General features: G+C 37.7%; 1 protein-coding gene across 1 annotated transcript; it reads right to left on the bottom strand.

The window, feature by feature from the left end:
• Positions 1–2,218: 2,218 nt before the first annotated feature.
• On the bottom strand, positions 2,219–8,021 carry LOC111865373. Its single transcript, XM_023853343.2, has 3 exons — positions 7,970–8,021; positions 5,378–5,460; positions 2,219–2,568 (listed from the first exon to the last, which is right to left on the bottom strand). Exons 1-3 carry the CDS (start codon positions 7,984–7,986, stop codon positions 2,357–2,359), a joined length of 312 nt encoding a protein of 103 aa, XP_023709111.1. The 5' UTR covers positions 7,987–8,021; the 3' UTR covers positions 2,219–2,356.
• Between the last annotated feature and the right edge of the window lie 8,513 nt (positions 8,022–16,534).

Below are 16,534 nucleotides of genomic sequence, written 5' to 3'. Positions count from 1 at the left end.
AATATTTGTTTTAGCTCAGATGGTTTATGCTGTGCTAACTTTTTATGCCCTAATTTGTGTTGGGGCCAGTTTCCGGATAGTGAATAGCCCTGTCGGTCGGACTCAACTGAGTGGATTCCACCTGAAGACGAATACAGATTTTAGTCTCCGAAACGTTGTGTTCATATAAAATCATATCGATGGCTAATGCACAGAAACGCAATGAATATATTAATATATATAACAAAATTATAAATTTTAATCAAGTTACTAATTGTGCTATATTTGACGATCATTGAAGTATGTACACATTGTAAGATCACGAGAATTCTGATATTAATATATTATCGTAAAAACGATGTACACATTTCTTAGCTCATATTTTTATATCGAAATCCAGGAAGCCAATGTGTTGTAAAGGGCCAGAGTCAGATGACTGTACCATATGTAATAATATCCATACAGACATCTAGTAGCGAGGCGTGAGGAATAAAACAGCTCATTTATACCTTAATTTTAATTAAATTTTAAGCCACAAATCTTACAAATTTAGTCTTATATATCTCTACTGAAAGCCTAATTGCTTGACAGCCTAATTGCTTGACAGAAATTTTTAAATGAAATCTGGATTTTTAATTAATAAATTCGGAAATAAAACTTATCACGACTGCATTCTTTGACTTTCATGCTTCCATAACATTATTTTCTTCGTATTTGAGTGATATATTCAGAAGAACAAACAAAACATTTGTGTGCTGCGGAACACTGTTCTAGACGGGATAACCTTCAAACTTTCAGCTGACGGGACCGAAAGTGAATATGTTAGAAGTTCTCATTGTACATCTGACCTTCATTTCTTATCGTTGAAATACATGACAGAACACTTCTGCCATATCTGATATCTGAGAAATATAACCAGTATTATCAAATCAGGCTTCAGAACTGTTGAAATTATATTTTCTGTACACTCCAAAAATTCTTTGTTTGTGACACTTCGTAACTTTCTCTACAATAAACGGTTACGTGTAACACATGCATAATTCTCTGTTCACCCCCTCGCCACGTTGAGGCACAGGATATGGAGGGGGGGATATGACATACCTGCAATTTCCAGAACGCATATCCGAAATAGAGACCACGTGAGGGAATTCCATACCACTGTTACAGATTTCTCTACGAGGCATGAACGAAGGATGTGTTCATTTCTAGAAGCTTCCGAGAATCAGTAGCAATGGGATTTGGAATACAACTTCAGAGTTCTCTATTTCCCACATACAATCACCATTCTCAGGCAAAGGATATGGCTGTTTCAAGCGAAATCTCTACAGAACTTGCAACTACTCCAGCCATCCTGGTACCCTCTCCCTCCCCCCATGTGACAATACCTGACAATCGAAAGCGCGAAGGGGACAAATTTTGAAGATGGAGAACAGCTGCAAGCTCTTCATGTTATATTCTTCTTACAAGCAAATTGTCAGATAAAGATCTTTGCCGAAACTGAACATGAAAATTGAACACTTTGTACAAAATTGAAATGAAAATAGGGACCATGTGTTCCCTGTCCGACAAGATGCAGCTACCCCCACAATCCAACACCAATACAATAACAATACACATTGCAATAAAAATAGAAAACATTCCTGAAACAGAAACACACATGTTAGAAGAATTCGTTTTGGCATAGCTGCAACTTGCCTACCACAGCCGTGACATTTGTAGCTCCATACCAAGCTAACTCTCCATAAATCAGATCCGGATAGTAATGTGAACTTGCTACGAATGTTGAATGCTGATCGTACAATAGTTTGGTATCTAATTTTCAAAACACTCTTTATGAATGTAGCAGCACAGAGTAGTCTGTAATATCTACGGAGATTGGTAAATTTTCGTCAACCGGAGACACAGGCCAGTGAGTGGATTGGCTGAACCTGTGCTGGTGAAAACTCCAATCTCATTATAGATGGAGGCAGAATGTATGCAGGGATGGTGATTTCTAGTTGTCACAAGAAACAAAATGATTGGCCATGAACCTTCTACGAAAGAGATCATTTCAGAGGTAGACAGACGTGAGGTCCATGTTATGGGTACATTATTTAGCATAAACAAGAAATCGATAGGTTTCTTTTTGAAAATATTCATGCTTTATGTTTTAGAAAAATGAGCTTGCTTTAAGAATTTACTTATCACTTTGTAAGCATTCTGTTATTCAACAAATTCAAGATACTTTAATTACGTGTGGAACCTCCGAGTATTCTAGGGCATTAGCAGCAATACTCAGAAGTAGACATACACACATTCTACAAAGTCTCCATCCGCGACCGGTACGGTTGGGTACGCGGCCACGGTTCTGTAGTACCCCAGAAACCTTGTCGCTATCCTACTGTTCGATGAGGTCCTTAAGGTGTCCTGCGATGCAGAGAGGTCTGGTTGAGGCTGCAGTACTGTAGGCAGGATGGTAAATACGTTGAATTCTTCCAGGGAAGTGCCGTCCGTGATCCCACGAAGGAGGAAATGTTCTTTTTCTTGAGAGACGGAAAGTTGGACATCCCAAGAAGGCGGAGTCATCCTTCACACATTCGTGAAGCTCGCCTGCAAAACGGACGGCAGCAGTCAACTGTTCTAGGTTACATTTCTTGTTTTGTGGTCTGCACTGGCCAGCTTTAGAATTATTTTCTAATGTATATATTTTATTAAAAAGTACGAACTTCTGTTCATCTTGACTGGGGTGCTAATGTATCTTTTGAAAATATTTAAAGGAAAGAATTTTATTCAAAAATATTGAGTCCATCTGAATATGATTCCATTTTAATAAATTTAGACTGATATAATTTGAAATATTGTTGCTTTATAATTCTTAGAATTGAATTTTGTTTCACAGTATGTATTGTATACTAATTTTGTCAAAACTCTGTACACACTCATTACGATATTTCAGTTTTCCAGTCATAGAGCCACAATACAAGAACATACTGATTTCACATGATATAGAAATGAGACATAATTTTTCCATATAAGAAAGTGTAAATTAAAATACTATTGATTTGAACACTTGCTTGATACTCTACAAGCTCATCGGGAATTTACGGCACGATAGCGCACATATTATTTGTGAATTAAAATTGTGTATATTATTTTGATATAAAACCAAGCATGAATAATAAGTAATAAGATAAAAATTAATATGTGCATTAAATCAACTATTCTTCCTAAAACATTTGATTACACAATCATATTTCAGCATCTCATAGTCGGGCATACATTTATTACTAAATTCCCTATGAGGAAGTTCATTAATGAAATTTATTTCTCTTCCTTCAAGTCAAAATATGAAATCTCATAGGACTTTCACGGAAGTCAATTAAATGAAGCTTGAATATAACATTACGGAGAGCTATGTGCACATAAGTGAAACCCCTATCTCAATGTTTGATACCTTGGAAAAACTGCGTAATTCTTGATGCATTCGTCATTCTGGTGTTGTCACCAACAAACGAAAGACAAATTAGTGTTCTCATCATCCAACGGCACTCTTACAGCTTAAAAAAAGACAGACACTGCTCTCACCCACCAGCAAACCAAGTGCGATCTACTGCTCACACCAACAAACAAAATGCACACTACTGCTCACAAACAAATTGCACANCACAGGCACTCCTAGTGCCCTCTCACAAAACGACCACAGGCACTCCTAGTGCCCTCTCACAAAACGACCACAGGCACTCCTAGTGCCCTCTCACAAAACGACCACAGGCACTCCTAGTGCCCTCTCACCAAGACCACAAACACCCTCAGTGCCCTCTCATCAAAAGACCGCAGGCACTCTTAGTGCCTTCTCACCAAAAGACCGCAGGCACTCTTAGTGCCTTCTCACCAAAAGACCGCAGGCACCCTTAGTGTCTTCTCATAAAAAAAACAGACACTCTTAGTGGCCTCTCACTAAAGAACCACAGGCCCTCTTAGTGCCCTCTCATCAAAAAACCACATATGCACACTACTGCTCTCTCATCAAAAGATCACAGGCACTCCTAGTGCCCTCTCACAAAACGACCACAGGCACTCCTAGTGCCCTCTCATCAAAAGAACACAGGCACTCTCAGTGCCCTCTCACCAAAAGACCACAGGCACTCTTAGTGCCTTCTCATAAAAAACAGACACTCTTAGTGTCTTCTCATAAAGAAAACAGACACTCTTAGTGGCCTCTCACTAAAGAACCACAGGCCCTCTTAGTGCCCGCTCATCAAAAAACCACATATACACACTAGTGCCCTCTCATCAAAAACCATACACACTAGTGCCCTTATCCTTATATCAACACGAGAGCCCTAATTCCAATAATATGCACGCTAGTTCTCTCATTCTAAAATGCAAGTTTGTGCCCTAATTCTAATAATATGCACGCTAGTGCCCTAATTCTAATAATATGCACTCTAGTGCTCTGATTTAATATGCACGCTAGTGCTCATTCTAATAATTGCACGCTAGTGCCCTAATTCTAATAATATGCACGCTAGTGCTCATTCTAATAATATGCACGCTAGTGTCCTATTTCAAATAATATGCACGCTAGTGCTCATTCTAATAATTGCACGCTAGTGCCCTAATTCTAATAAAATGCACGCTAGTGCTCTAATTGTAATATGCACGCTAGTGCCCTAATTCTAATAATATGCACGCTAGTGCCCTAATTCTAATAATATGCACGCTAGTGCCCTAATTCTAATAATATGCACGCTAGTGCCCTAATTCTAATAATATGCACGCTAGTGCCCTAATTCTAATAATATGCACGCTAGTGCCCTAATTCTAATAATATGCACGCTAGTGCCCTAATTCTAATAATATGCACGCTAGTGCCCTAATTCTAATAATATGCACGCTAGTGCCCTAATTCTAATAATATGCACGCTAGTGCCCTAATTCTAATAATATGCACGCTAGTGCCCTAATTCTAATAATATGCACGCTAGTGCCCTAATTCTAATAATATGCACGCTAGTGCCCTAATTCTAATAATATGCACGCTAGTGCCCTAATTCTAATAATATGCACGCTAGTGCCCTAATTCTAATAATATGCACGCTAGTGCCCTAATTCTAATAATATGCACGCTAGTGCCCTAATTCTAATAATATGCACGCTAGTGCCCTAATTCTAATAATATGCACGCTAGTGCCCTAATTCTAATAATATGCACGCTAGTGCCCTAATTCTAATAATATGCACGCTAGTGCTCTTGTAAAATGCACACTAGTGCCCCGTCTTTAAATGCACGATAGTACACTAATCATAAAGTTCACACTATTGCACTCGTCCTAATTTGTTTCTAGGGCTCTATTCTCACACTGCTCTCAACTGCATTAACACTATTGAATAGAGTGTGATAAAAGCTTTCTATTACTTTTGATTCCCATGTTCCCTGCTTCGATGCTTCGAACCGTCTGGAAAGTCGGAAGTCTCGTGCCTTGCGCCACAATGGGAACCCTGCAACATGAAACATGTAGTTGATAGGTTAGTTACCGCAGTAAACTGACCACTATTCAGCATGTGCTGCTGATAAGCATAAGGAAACCAATTAATCTGCTCAACGCATCATAACTAAGCCCAATTCTTTAGTACATGTCCATGTTCCTCTCGAACAATTGAATGAATATTTGTGCGAAAAATTCCTATTTCCTAGAGTTCTTGAAAGAATATAACATTTCATATAACATATAATATAACATTCATTTTCGAGAATAACATTTTCTCACTAATCTGTAGTATAAAATTAAAATATGTACACTGCAAATGGGGGACACTCAAAAATGAAAAATTGCGAATTCGAATCTTTTGGTATACTTTCGTGTACATGGCATTTTATTTCATTCTTTAAAGGACATAGGTCAAGGCCACTGCAAACCTGATTATCACTTCGGCATGGGCAATTCTTCCTCCAAAAATCTGCAGTTATAAAAAAGAAACTTTCTAGAGATATTTTTATTAAAAACGCAATTTCTATCACAGTTCTTAAAACATTTATAATTACATTGTTGCAATAGACATTTAGGCGACTGCCAATAAATACGCACTGGTGACAATACGAAGAGAAGGGTGTAAAATTATTTTAATTTAATAAGAAACAATGTAATTAAGTATCGTTGCTTTTAGACCAGGGACTGACAATTCTTAAAAGTGGGCCAATTTCAATTGTATACAAACGGCATCGCTTGCCGAAATCCTTGTGAAGAATATACTGTAGGAGAGTAGATGTCATGGCCTCGCCATTATTTATGGGAACGCCAAGAGACGGAAATATTATTAGTAACACAACAAAGTTTCGCATTTTTCGAAAACATGCAAGAAATAAAATATTTTCGGCTGGATCACTCGTACTGACTCAAAACATACATTAAAATGTAGCGACGTGCTGTTGCAGGCAGATTATATAGCTCAGAATGAAAGAATTAAGAAAGGAGCTGAAGGGATTGACAGAAGTCTCACTAAACTGAGTTGTCTCAATTTGCTTGCTAGGATTAAGGAAGACCACTAAATATCTCAGTAAAGGTAGCCAGTCTCTCGGCTAGGCAGTGCTTCCATTTGAACATCGCCTGAATAATGAATTAAAATTTATGGCAATAGCAACTTGTTCTGTCAAACTTTGCTTTGCCTATTTATATACAAGGAACATGAAGGCCCATTATGCTACTCTGCCCTTAATCTTATTCAATAGCGAAGAAAATTGCATTCACTAATGAAGCAATATTTTCACATTAAGAATGATAAATTTATTAGAATACCGAGAGGATGCTCAAAATTGTGACACTACGCAAAATTTTTCGATCTAAATTTGTAAAGAGAACTGAGACGCAACTCGATGTACAAGTATGAAGTTTCAGGTACGGCAAATTACAAGGCTGCACTTACACTGAGACCTTAAAATATGCTTTTACTTTAAAGTCTCGTTTGCTTGTTGGCACGGTACGTTCTCTACACTATGACAAAGTAGAAAAATTATATCGCGTTATTAAACTCAAAAGAACGCCACAGTTCGGACAAATTTCACGTGTCTCATCAGATCGGCAGGAAGCTGTGCGCTTTCCCTGTTCCAGATTCCACTTCTTCCTAGCTCGCTATGCTCCTTATGATCTGATGAGCAATTATCAGATAGTTTTCAACTTATACTTTAGAATAAGGAGATATTGTAAAGTGGTAACCACAGGATCAGAAAAATATATCGGAGTGTCTAGTGGTAGAGAGAGTAAATTTTAAGCCATTTTCGTTATCGAAAGCAATCCCATGAAAGTAAAATGAATATGCATATTATATTGTTAAATATATATCAGTTCTTTATAATATCGGAATGGACTATGAGAAATATATACAAAAGAAATATAATTTTGCAGAGAAACTTACATATACGCTATACTTAATAACTTTAGGAAACATATGGTGGTTTAATGGGGCTGTTGATTTCAGACTTCAAGTGATAGCCTGTATCTATTAAAATAAGGAATACATAGAACTTTTCACTGCAACATTGAAGTGTTATATCGCTACAAGCCGTCTACAAATATTTCGAGGCTACTTCGCAACTCAGTCTTGCCTTCCACGTGACGTGAAATCACGTCCTGTACCTTCTACTGTCTCTTCAAGAAACGTACTAACTGGTTAGGATCTACGTTTAAGACAGTGGCCTGAAAGTTAAAATTCTGAATCCTACCACAGAAATGGGTTTTACTGAAACAGAAGAAACTGCTCTCATATTTCGGGAAAGAGAATATGTTTTCCAAAAGATTTTTAGGTCATTAGAATTTTAAATTCCTTTTTCCAGAAGTATCACGTCCTAACGAATTCATTCTTCCGTGATTGAACGATTATTACAAATATCTAAAACTAAATTTTTATATTTTATAAGGAATGCTATGATCAAGTACCGAATTAATAATTCAAAACTAAATTGGATGCAGAACAAAAGTTAATATGAATTCAATAACCATAAGCATATACTTACCTCAAGAGATGCCCCATATTCCCGAGACTTCCGACTTGACATCCGCTCACCTCGCCAGTTAGTTCAAAACTAAATTCTGACCTGGTAGCATGGTCTGAGTACAGCACTCACGCCCTCTATACAAGAACCCCATGATGTAGTAAATAAGGGGGTGGTAAAGAGTGGATATGGTACAGGCTATCCATAAATGTTGATACCATCATTTATAATTTTGATAGTGCTCTCCTATTGAAATTATGATTTTTTCAAAATATCTGATATGTTGATGAATTGGAAAATGATTGTAAATAATCCCAGTGACACCAAATGCTACTTGTACGGTAAATAAGCTAACGTGCTCCCTTTTGTTTACATTTTTTCGTTATGTCCTTACTCTCTACGTTTTTCGGCTTTCCGAGAAATTAGCAGGGTCACGGTTTAATTAAGACTTCTTCAGTTTATTTTAATATTATTTTATAACTTTGTACAAAATATATAATCCTTGTAAAACTGGTAAGTATCAGTTTACATATCCACCGAGTTGTCGTATGTCAAAGAGATACCTTGGGACAAATAAATAATTCGAATACATATTCAGAGATTTGAAGCTGGCATCTTCCGAATGCAAGTCAGCAGGGTTGCCGCTTGATTGAGCTTCTGTGGCTAACATTGGCTATAGTTATGCACATCAATGAAGACAAGACAATAAACATTCATATGAATGATTTTTTTTATTACTAGTGAGGTGGGACAAAGTCCTTTGCACTGCGGCCACTTTTGGCCTATCGTACCAGCCCCAGATACCAGGTGAGGGTGATTGTGGAGCAATTGGTGGAATGAAGATTGGCAGGGGAAACCGAAGTACTCGGAGAAAACCTGCCCCGGCGCCACTTTGTCCACCGCAAATCCCACTTGACTAGACCCGGGATCGAACCCAGGCCGCCGCGGTGGGAAGCCAGCGACTAACCGCTTGAGCTATGGCGCTTCCATTTCATATGAATGTAAGTAGAGTGTACTCAGATATGTACATGTTAATAACAAAATATGAAGTGTCTGTTATGAACATTTACAGAACATGTTTGCGTGCTAAATACCGCATTTAACCATAAAGCATAACTTTGGAAACGAGCTGTTTGACAGGCTTCTTAGGATGGCTGTGCTTACCTGTAAGGTAACTCTCCCCTTCCCCTTCATGTAGGACAGTTAATGGAATGGTACACACTTCAAGACGCAGGGTCGTCATCGAAGTTTAATTGTGCAGGCTCTTTTAGTATTTTCTAGAAAGGGGTACATTGTAAGAAATACAAACAAAATATTCATTTTCCTTGTGTGGTTTTGCTTATAATCTGATCAATATTACTGTTTTGTAATAAAAACTCGCCCCGAAGAATGACCATCCTGACTGAAATATTTCGTATTTTACTCAGTTCATCCCGTCATAATGTGCGATATTATCTAAATTAAGTCATAAGCTTTCCCTTTCATACTCTTCTCAATTCATGTTAACTTCTCATCCCACAACACGAAACCAGAGCCTGCGCTGATGAAAGTATCATTAATTAAGCAACAAAAAATATATTTACGAAATAGGCTTACTAGTGTAGGCCTATGTATCGATATGTATTCAGGTTTTAAGACTTCTGTTTTCTGGGATGTGACGTGGTGTCTTTTGGTAGAAGGTTACGACGGTGTCGGGGGACATGTTGGTTTCTTCACACTACAAGATCTAACCAAGAAAACCACATCGAGACTTCTTCTGAAGTTTATGTTACAAGCTACGGAGGGTTCCAAGTTCCAGCTAGCAATAATATCACATTCATTTGGTTCGGCAATTTGTTATCCATCTGAAGGCCAAATTCGCCTAGGTTCTCTAAAAATTAACTATTTTCTGCAAAATCTCCTTCAATCTCTTTTACGCATTGTGGGAGGAGCCTTATGCGCCAGTGACCCTTTACACCCAGGCATACTCCTGGTGGCCATTTCTGTTCAAAGCTGAGTTGAGCCCAGGACCATAGTGTGGCTGGAAGAATTAGGTCAATTGAACAATCCGTTGACCTGACCAGAAATTTAACCCACAACCTTCTGGCTTGTAGTATAGTGCCACAACCAACTATGCTACCACGTGCTCTCTCCTAAGGGGGTTAATACAGATGTTATGATGCAGATTGCAGCATATGTGAGGATGTTGAAGTTTCACTGTCGCGGTTGCGACTCTTGTACCCATTGCCTATCATGGACAAAATAACATGGTACATAGAAGTTGTCACTGAAACATGTATTAGTGAGTGGGCGCCAATGAAATGGATTCATGTCTAATCATACTCATACACATCGTGATACTTGGTGTCGCCACTTGTACATCCAAGTATTCTCTTGAGATCACGTTTAGGAATCTCAGACATATATATACGGAAATAGAAGGAAAATTAAATCTAGTTTCAGATCATAGTGCAATTATTGTAACCTTGAGTAACCATGCCATACTAAAGGAGACAACTCCCAAACTCTGTACAAAATATACAGACTGGAATAAAAATTTGGAGACATAATTGATAGCAATATAAATCTAATTCTCAGACTTAAAAAGCAAACAGACATCAACGAAGCAGTCGAATACTGGACAACCCTCATACAAAACGCGGCCTGGAAAACAACACCTGCTGTAAATAAAAACAACAGAACTATAATGTACCGCTACATATTAGAGAAATGGTCGTGGAAAAAAGACGAGCACGCAGAAGGTGGCAAGCATCACAATATATAGAAGACAAATATTATATTTAAGCATCCTGTTGCACTTTATACGATATATGATGTAAATCCATCCTAAGTGCAAACCATATTTATAGGTCTTTCGTTTTGTTCCTCTCTATACACTACATGTTTCGGCCCCAAACGGCCATCATCAGGTGTATACACTCACGTATCTGCTACATTTCACTTATTTATAACATTTAAAATTTAAAAATATAGGTCTTCCTGTGAGTGTATACACCTGATGATGGCCGTTTGGGGCCGAAACATGTAGTGTATAGAGAGGAACAAAACGAAAGACCTATAAATATAGTTTGCACTTAGGACGGAGTTATATCATATATCATAGAAGACAAAACTCATCTAAACACGCTGACCCATAGTCTCCGCTCAGCATGAAACAAATCTTGTAATGCCTCTTTCCAACATTATATCTCACGTCTAGCACCTGATGATCGCTCCATATGGAAGGCTACAAAAAATTCAAGACCAACAGTAGCAATCCTCCAATAAGAATATGGGCGGAAGCTGGGCCAGAACAGACACAGAAAAGGCTTGTGCCTTCGCAGATTGTGTAGCAAATATATTTACTCCACTGCCTGTGAATAATATTGAGGACGAGCTAGAAGTAAACGCCTTCTTAGACGCACCTTTTCAAAGAGATCTTCCTCTAAAATATCTCTCACCAAAAGAGGTAAAACAAGAGATAAATAATATAAGCTCCCACAAAGCTCCTGGGTATGACCTAATTGCAAGTGAAATCCTGAGACACTTAACTATGAAGGCCCTGGTCCTACTAACAGTCATCTTCAATAGTATACTCCGATTGTGCTACTACCCTATTCCGTGGAAATTTGCACAAATAATTATGATCTCCAAACCGGGGAAACCAGAAACAGAGACAAGATCATATAGACCTATTAGTCTCCTGCCTGTACTATCCAAACTGTTTGAGAGACTCCTAAACAAAATTACAGCTTCAGTACCATTGTCAACCATAATTCCTAATTACCAATTTGGATTTCGGGAAGGGCACGCAACAGTACAACAATGACACAGAATAGTGCATTATATCATGGAAAGCTATGGACGACAAAAAGATTTGTACTGCAGCATTTTTAGATATACAATAAGCGTTCGACAAGTTCTGGCACGAAGGTCTCCTCTACAAAATCAGGAAAAGATTACAGAGTCAAATATTCTTGCTACTGAGATCATACTTAACGAAAAGACACTTCCAAATTAGAATGAATAATGCTGTATCTAACTTCCATAACATCAAATCCGGAGTGCCACAGGGAAGCGTCTTAGGCCCGTTCCTCTATTTGCTCTACACTGCTTACCTACCAGCTACAGACCACACGGTTTTGGTCACTTTTGCAGATGATACAACAATACTCTCAGAAAATCAAGATCCTCTGATAACCTTTGTAGACCTACAGAGACGCATAAATCTTCTACAGCGGTGTGTCCAAAAATGGCGCATAAAAACTAATAATGACAAATCAGCACAAATTACTTTCACCACTCGACGAATTAGATGCCCGCAAGTAACAATCAACAATTCTATTATACCAACCAAATCCGAAGTAAAATATCTAGGACTTCGCTTAGATCACAAACTAACGTGGCAAACACACATAAAAATGAAACGACAGCAATTAACGTTAAAGCGAGATAGATGAACTGGTTATTGGAAAGCATTCACAGCTGTCTCTGGAAAATAAAGTCCTATTATATAAAGCAATTATTAAACCCATCTGGATCTATGGCATTGAGCTGTGGGGATGCGCTAAATCGTCCAATACCAAAATACTACAAACGTTTCAATCGAAAACCTTACGAGGTATAACAGGAACACCATGGTACGTATCAAATAGAACCATCCACGAAGACCTCAACATTCCCTTCATAACGGATGAGATCAAAAAACAAGCTAACAAATACCAAAACCGGATTACAGGCCATGAGAACCAGCTAATCGATGAATTATCGAACCCACACGCTAATGCAAGAAGATTGAAGAAAAAGTGGCCAGAAGGCTTAAGAAATTAAATGGATGAGAACTGCCGCTGGGCAGTTACCGCCTTCAAGACATAAGAAGATATATCGCATTGACTTGTTACTTCCTTTACGGTTAAGTAGATTGTAAAATGCAAAATAATAATAATAATAATAATTCAATTCAATTCATTTCAATTCTTTATTATTTATGTGCCAAGTCAACAGCCGTAAGGCTGTCATAAGGCTGACATTATAAGTCAAAAATAAATTACAGGAAATTTCTTGGGAAAACACAGTAATGAAGAAAAGTAAACAAACAAGCAAATAAATGATAATAATAACAATAATAATAATTTCATTATCATAAAACTAAGTGTTATTTAGAAGTGAAAAGAAACATAAATATTTAATTAATAATAATAATAATTCAATTCAATTCAATTCAATTCTTTATTATTTATGTGCTGAGCCAACAGCCGTAAGGCCAATTATAGATTCAGCACAGTGTATGATAGAAGTAGTTACATACTGGACAAACACAATATAAAGTCAAACAATGATTAAAGGTTAATGGTGGAGGAAAACAAATTAATACATATAAATAACATACATAATAATAATAATAATTCAATTCAATTAATTCAGTTCAATTCAATTCTTAATTATTAATGTGCCAAGTCAACAGCCGCAAGGCCAATTTCAGACACAGCACAGTGCAGAAAAATGAATTACATTCTAGACAAACTTATTAAAGTCACGTACAAATTACAAGTAAGTACTGAGAAGAAATAATAATGAATAAAAGTAAAAGTAAAAGTAAACAAATCACGTTTAAATATTGTGTAGTATTGTGGAGGTGAAGGTTCATGTGATGCTCTTCTGGGTTATGACACCATGTAGTTGTGTAGGTGGGTACCATTGTTGTAGAGAAATATGTAGCTTCCATCTTCAGGGCATAAGTGGCTACCTGGCTATACAGTGTTATATCCCATCAGAACACAGTATTGACATTAATGTTGCAATCACAGAAATTGAAGTTTAGTGTGTGAGTGACCGCTTCTGCGGTCTAGTGGTCAGAGTTCCTGGCTACAGATTCAGAAGTCCCGAGTTCGATTCCCGGCGCTAACAGTTTTTCTGAGAAGTAGTGGGTCTGGATCATGGTCCACTCAGCCTCGTGAGGATAATTGAGGAGCTATTTCAAGGAAATAGCGGCTTCGGTCTAGAAAACAGAGATTAACGGCCATGGGAATCCATTGCACTGACCAAGCGACACCCTCTATCCGCTAAAGTTGGCGGTTGCTCGGTCGGTATAATTCGCTTGCGGACTACAGGCCAAGGAGTGTGTGTGTCTGCGACAGTGAGGAAGAGGAAAGAGATGAAAAGAAAATGCAGTAGATTGCAGAGAAAAATAGTAGAAATTTAAATGGGGAAGGGGAAAACTTGAGGACTCGTTTTCATTTCTGTTACAGGACACTGACCGACCTACTTAGACGAGGGTATGAAGGAATTAAGGGGGTATACGCGATGTGTACCGAATATGGACTCAGTTGAGCTAAAATTGGAAAATTAGAACGTGAGTTTAATGCAAATTTTAAAATTTTTACGGATTTAGCGTAACTGACGACCATCAGTAACTTCGTGATATGATATCTGTGTGACGGGCTATCATATATATGTATGCATTGTTTTGGTACGTCGTTTTAATTTTTTCATTTACGCAAATTTTTAGATGATTATTCACATGGCAAGAAAATCAAATATGACGTTAATGTAACTGGTATCTTTTTATGCATTCTAGAAAAAGATGTAAAAATTTAAATGTATATATTAATTCTAGTATTAAATGTCGCGTTATTACAATAACACCCAGATTGCAACCGAGTGGGTTAATGTGGCGTTAACGCTTCAGATTTTCATTCCGATGGCAACTGTTTCGAATGTATGATTTGAGGTTTTCACAGAGGCGTCTATGGAGAATGCCGTCTTCTGTGATATGACGCGGTGTAAATCTTGTGTGAACCAAAGTTTCGGAAGAAAATATCGCCTTCATCTTCAGGGTAAAATATCCGCGAAGGTGGAAACAGCTTGAGCAGGTGGATTCAGCCTGAAGTCAGCTGCTTACGCTGGTTCCTCACTCGCAGACTTTTCTACCTTGAGTATGTAGGCGTTATTTTCTCCGAAAGGTCGGTTTACACAAGATTTATACGGCACCACATCCAAGAAGACGGCATTCTTAAACTGTTTCGAATGCTTTTCCAGATTAGCAGATATCCCGAACATTTCTCCCTAAGTATCTTAAGATGTTCCCTTAGACATTAACTTAAAATATGCTTAAAATATTTTATCGAAATTCTTATCTGTTCATCCAGTACGAAAATTTTTTATCTCATTAGACGCCATATAATGTCTAAAGTCGAAATAGATCCTTTAAGGTAACCAAACTCTCTTAAGCTATACATCAGAACAGATTATGACAGCGCGACGCATCTCAATTAAGGCTGGGTGTATCTCGTTCCTGTCTCGGCTGTAGCACCCGCTGTCCTCATTCCTACTTCAGGCGAAGAGCGAGAATGCCATTCTTAAAAGTCAAGGCATTTGGTAGCTAGTTTTTGCAAATCCAGGTAGACTGAGAAAAGTGTGATGATTGTGTGCATGTCTCAGGAACTAAGGATAGTGACAAGGCTATGGGATCTGAAAAATATTTCCGGAAAGAAATCAGTATAACACAATATTTTGACTGAGTTCTAAATGCTACATTTTTAATAGTTATTGTCATTATCATATTATCATTTAGCAGTCAAGGACTTGTTGACTTCATTCTTTAAACAGTCTTTTCAATAATCTTGCTCCGTTTCCCGATCAAAATTATTTGAAATATTATAACAGTTTCAGATGTCTGTTTTTTTTCAACCTATTGTAATGTTGAAGCCAATCACTTTTCTTTCAGAACTTTATTCAGTTCGTATCTATTTTTAATCGTCATGCGTTCTCTGCACAATGAACAAGAAAATAACGAACAAGAGACGTCTTGTCTCTTCAAGACGTTGAGACACTTCAATATCTTATATTTGAGTACATTTATAAAAGAATTTTTAGGAAAGTTAATGGATTTTAACTGCTAAAATGATAAATTAGCCGTCACGTCCTTTCATTCACAAGTTACAATTTCGGAACCGCTATTCGGATTGTAATGAAATTTAATGTGAAAATTATGCCACTGGACAGCACACCACATTGGTGCATTTAAAATTTCCCACACTCCGTAATAACTAGAGATAGATGGACGAGCTTGTGAGGTGGGAGGAATTTGCATCACTGCAGAAATGCAGTAACAGTGGTAATAATGAGAAGAATGTTAACCATGCGAGCAGTAGGAATATTGGTAATGATATTGACCATAGTGAAGAAGGCAATCATAGTGAACTACAGGTATGAATTTAGAGCTTAAGAACTGTAGGTTTTTATACAGTCCAATGCGAATTCAGAACAACAAGGTACAAACAAGTTACATTGAAACTGTGCGCAGTTCAGAGAAATGTAACTTTATAATCAGTGCCTCGAAGTAGACAGCCTACAGCATACACTGACCTTTACCATACATGTCAGTTCCCTCGTATATTTTTCCCCTGAAGATTCCATGTAATTGATGCAGCATCACTAAATAACCTACGAGCGAACTTCCTTTTTTACGCTTTCCCTACTCCAGCTGACTTGTTGATTCGCAAAAAGTAACATAGGTTCTCATGTGAATGTTGGGATTATAAATCATTATTACTTTGGCTGGGCTAGATAGAAAGATTTCAGAGATAGCCTGACTGCCGTTTGGAT

The sequence above is a fragment of the Cryptotermes secundus genome, unplaced genomic scaffold, assembly GCF_002891405.2.
Source record: "Cryptotermes secundus unplaced genomic scaffold, Csec_1.0 scaffold164, whole genome shotgun sequence".
Taxonomy (NCBI): Eukaryota; Metazoa; Arthropoda; class Insecta; order Blattodea; family Kalotermitidae; genus Cryptotermes; species Cryptotermes secundus.
Note: the sequence above shows the minus strand (reverse complement) of the source record. Positions and strands in the feature narration are given on the sequence as shown.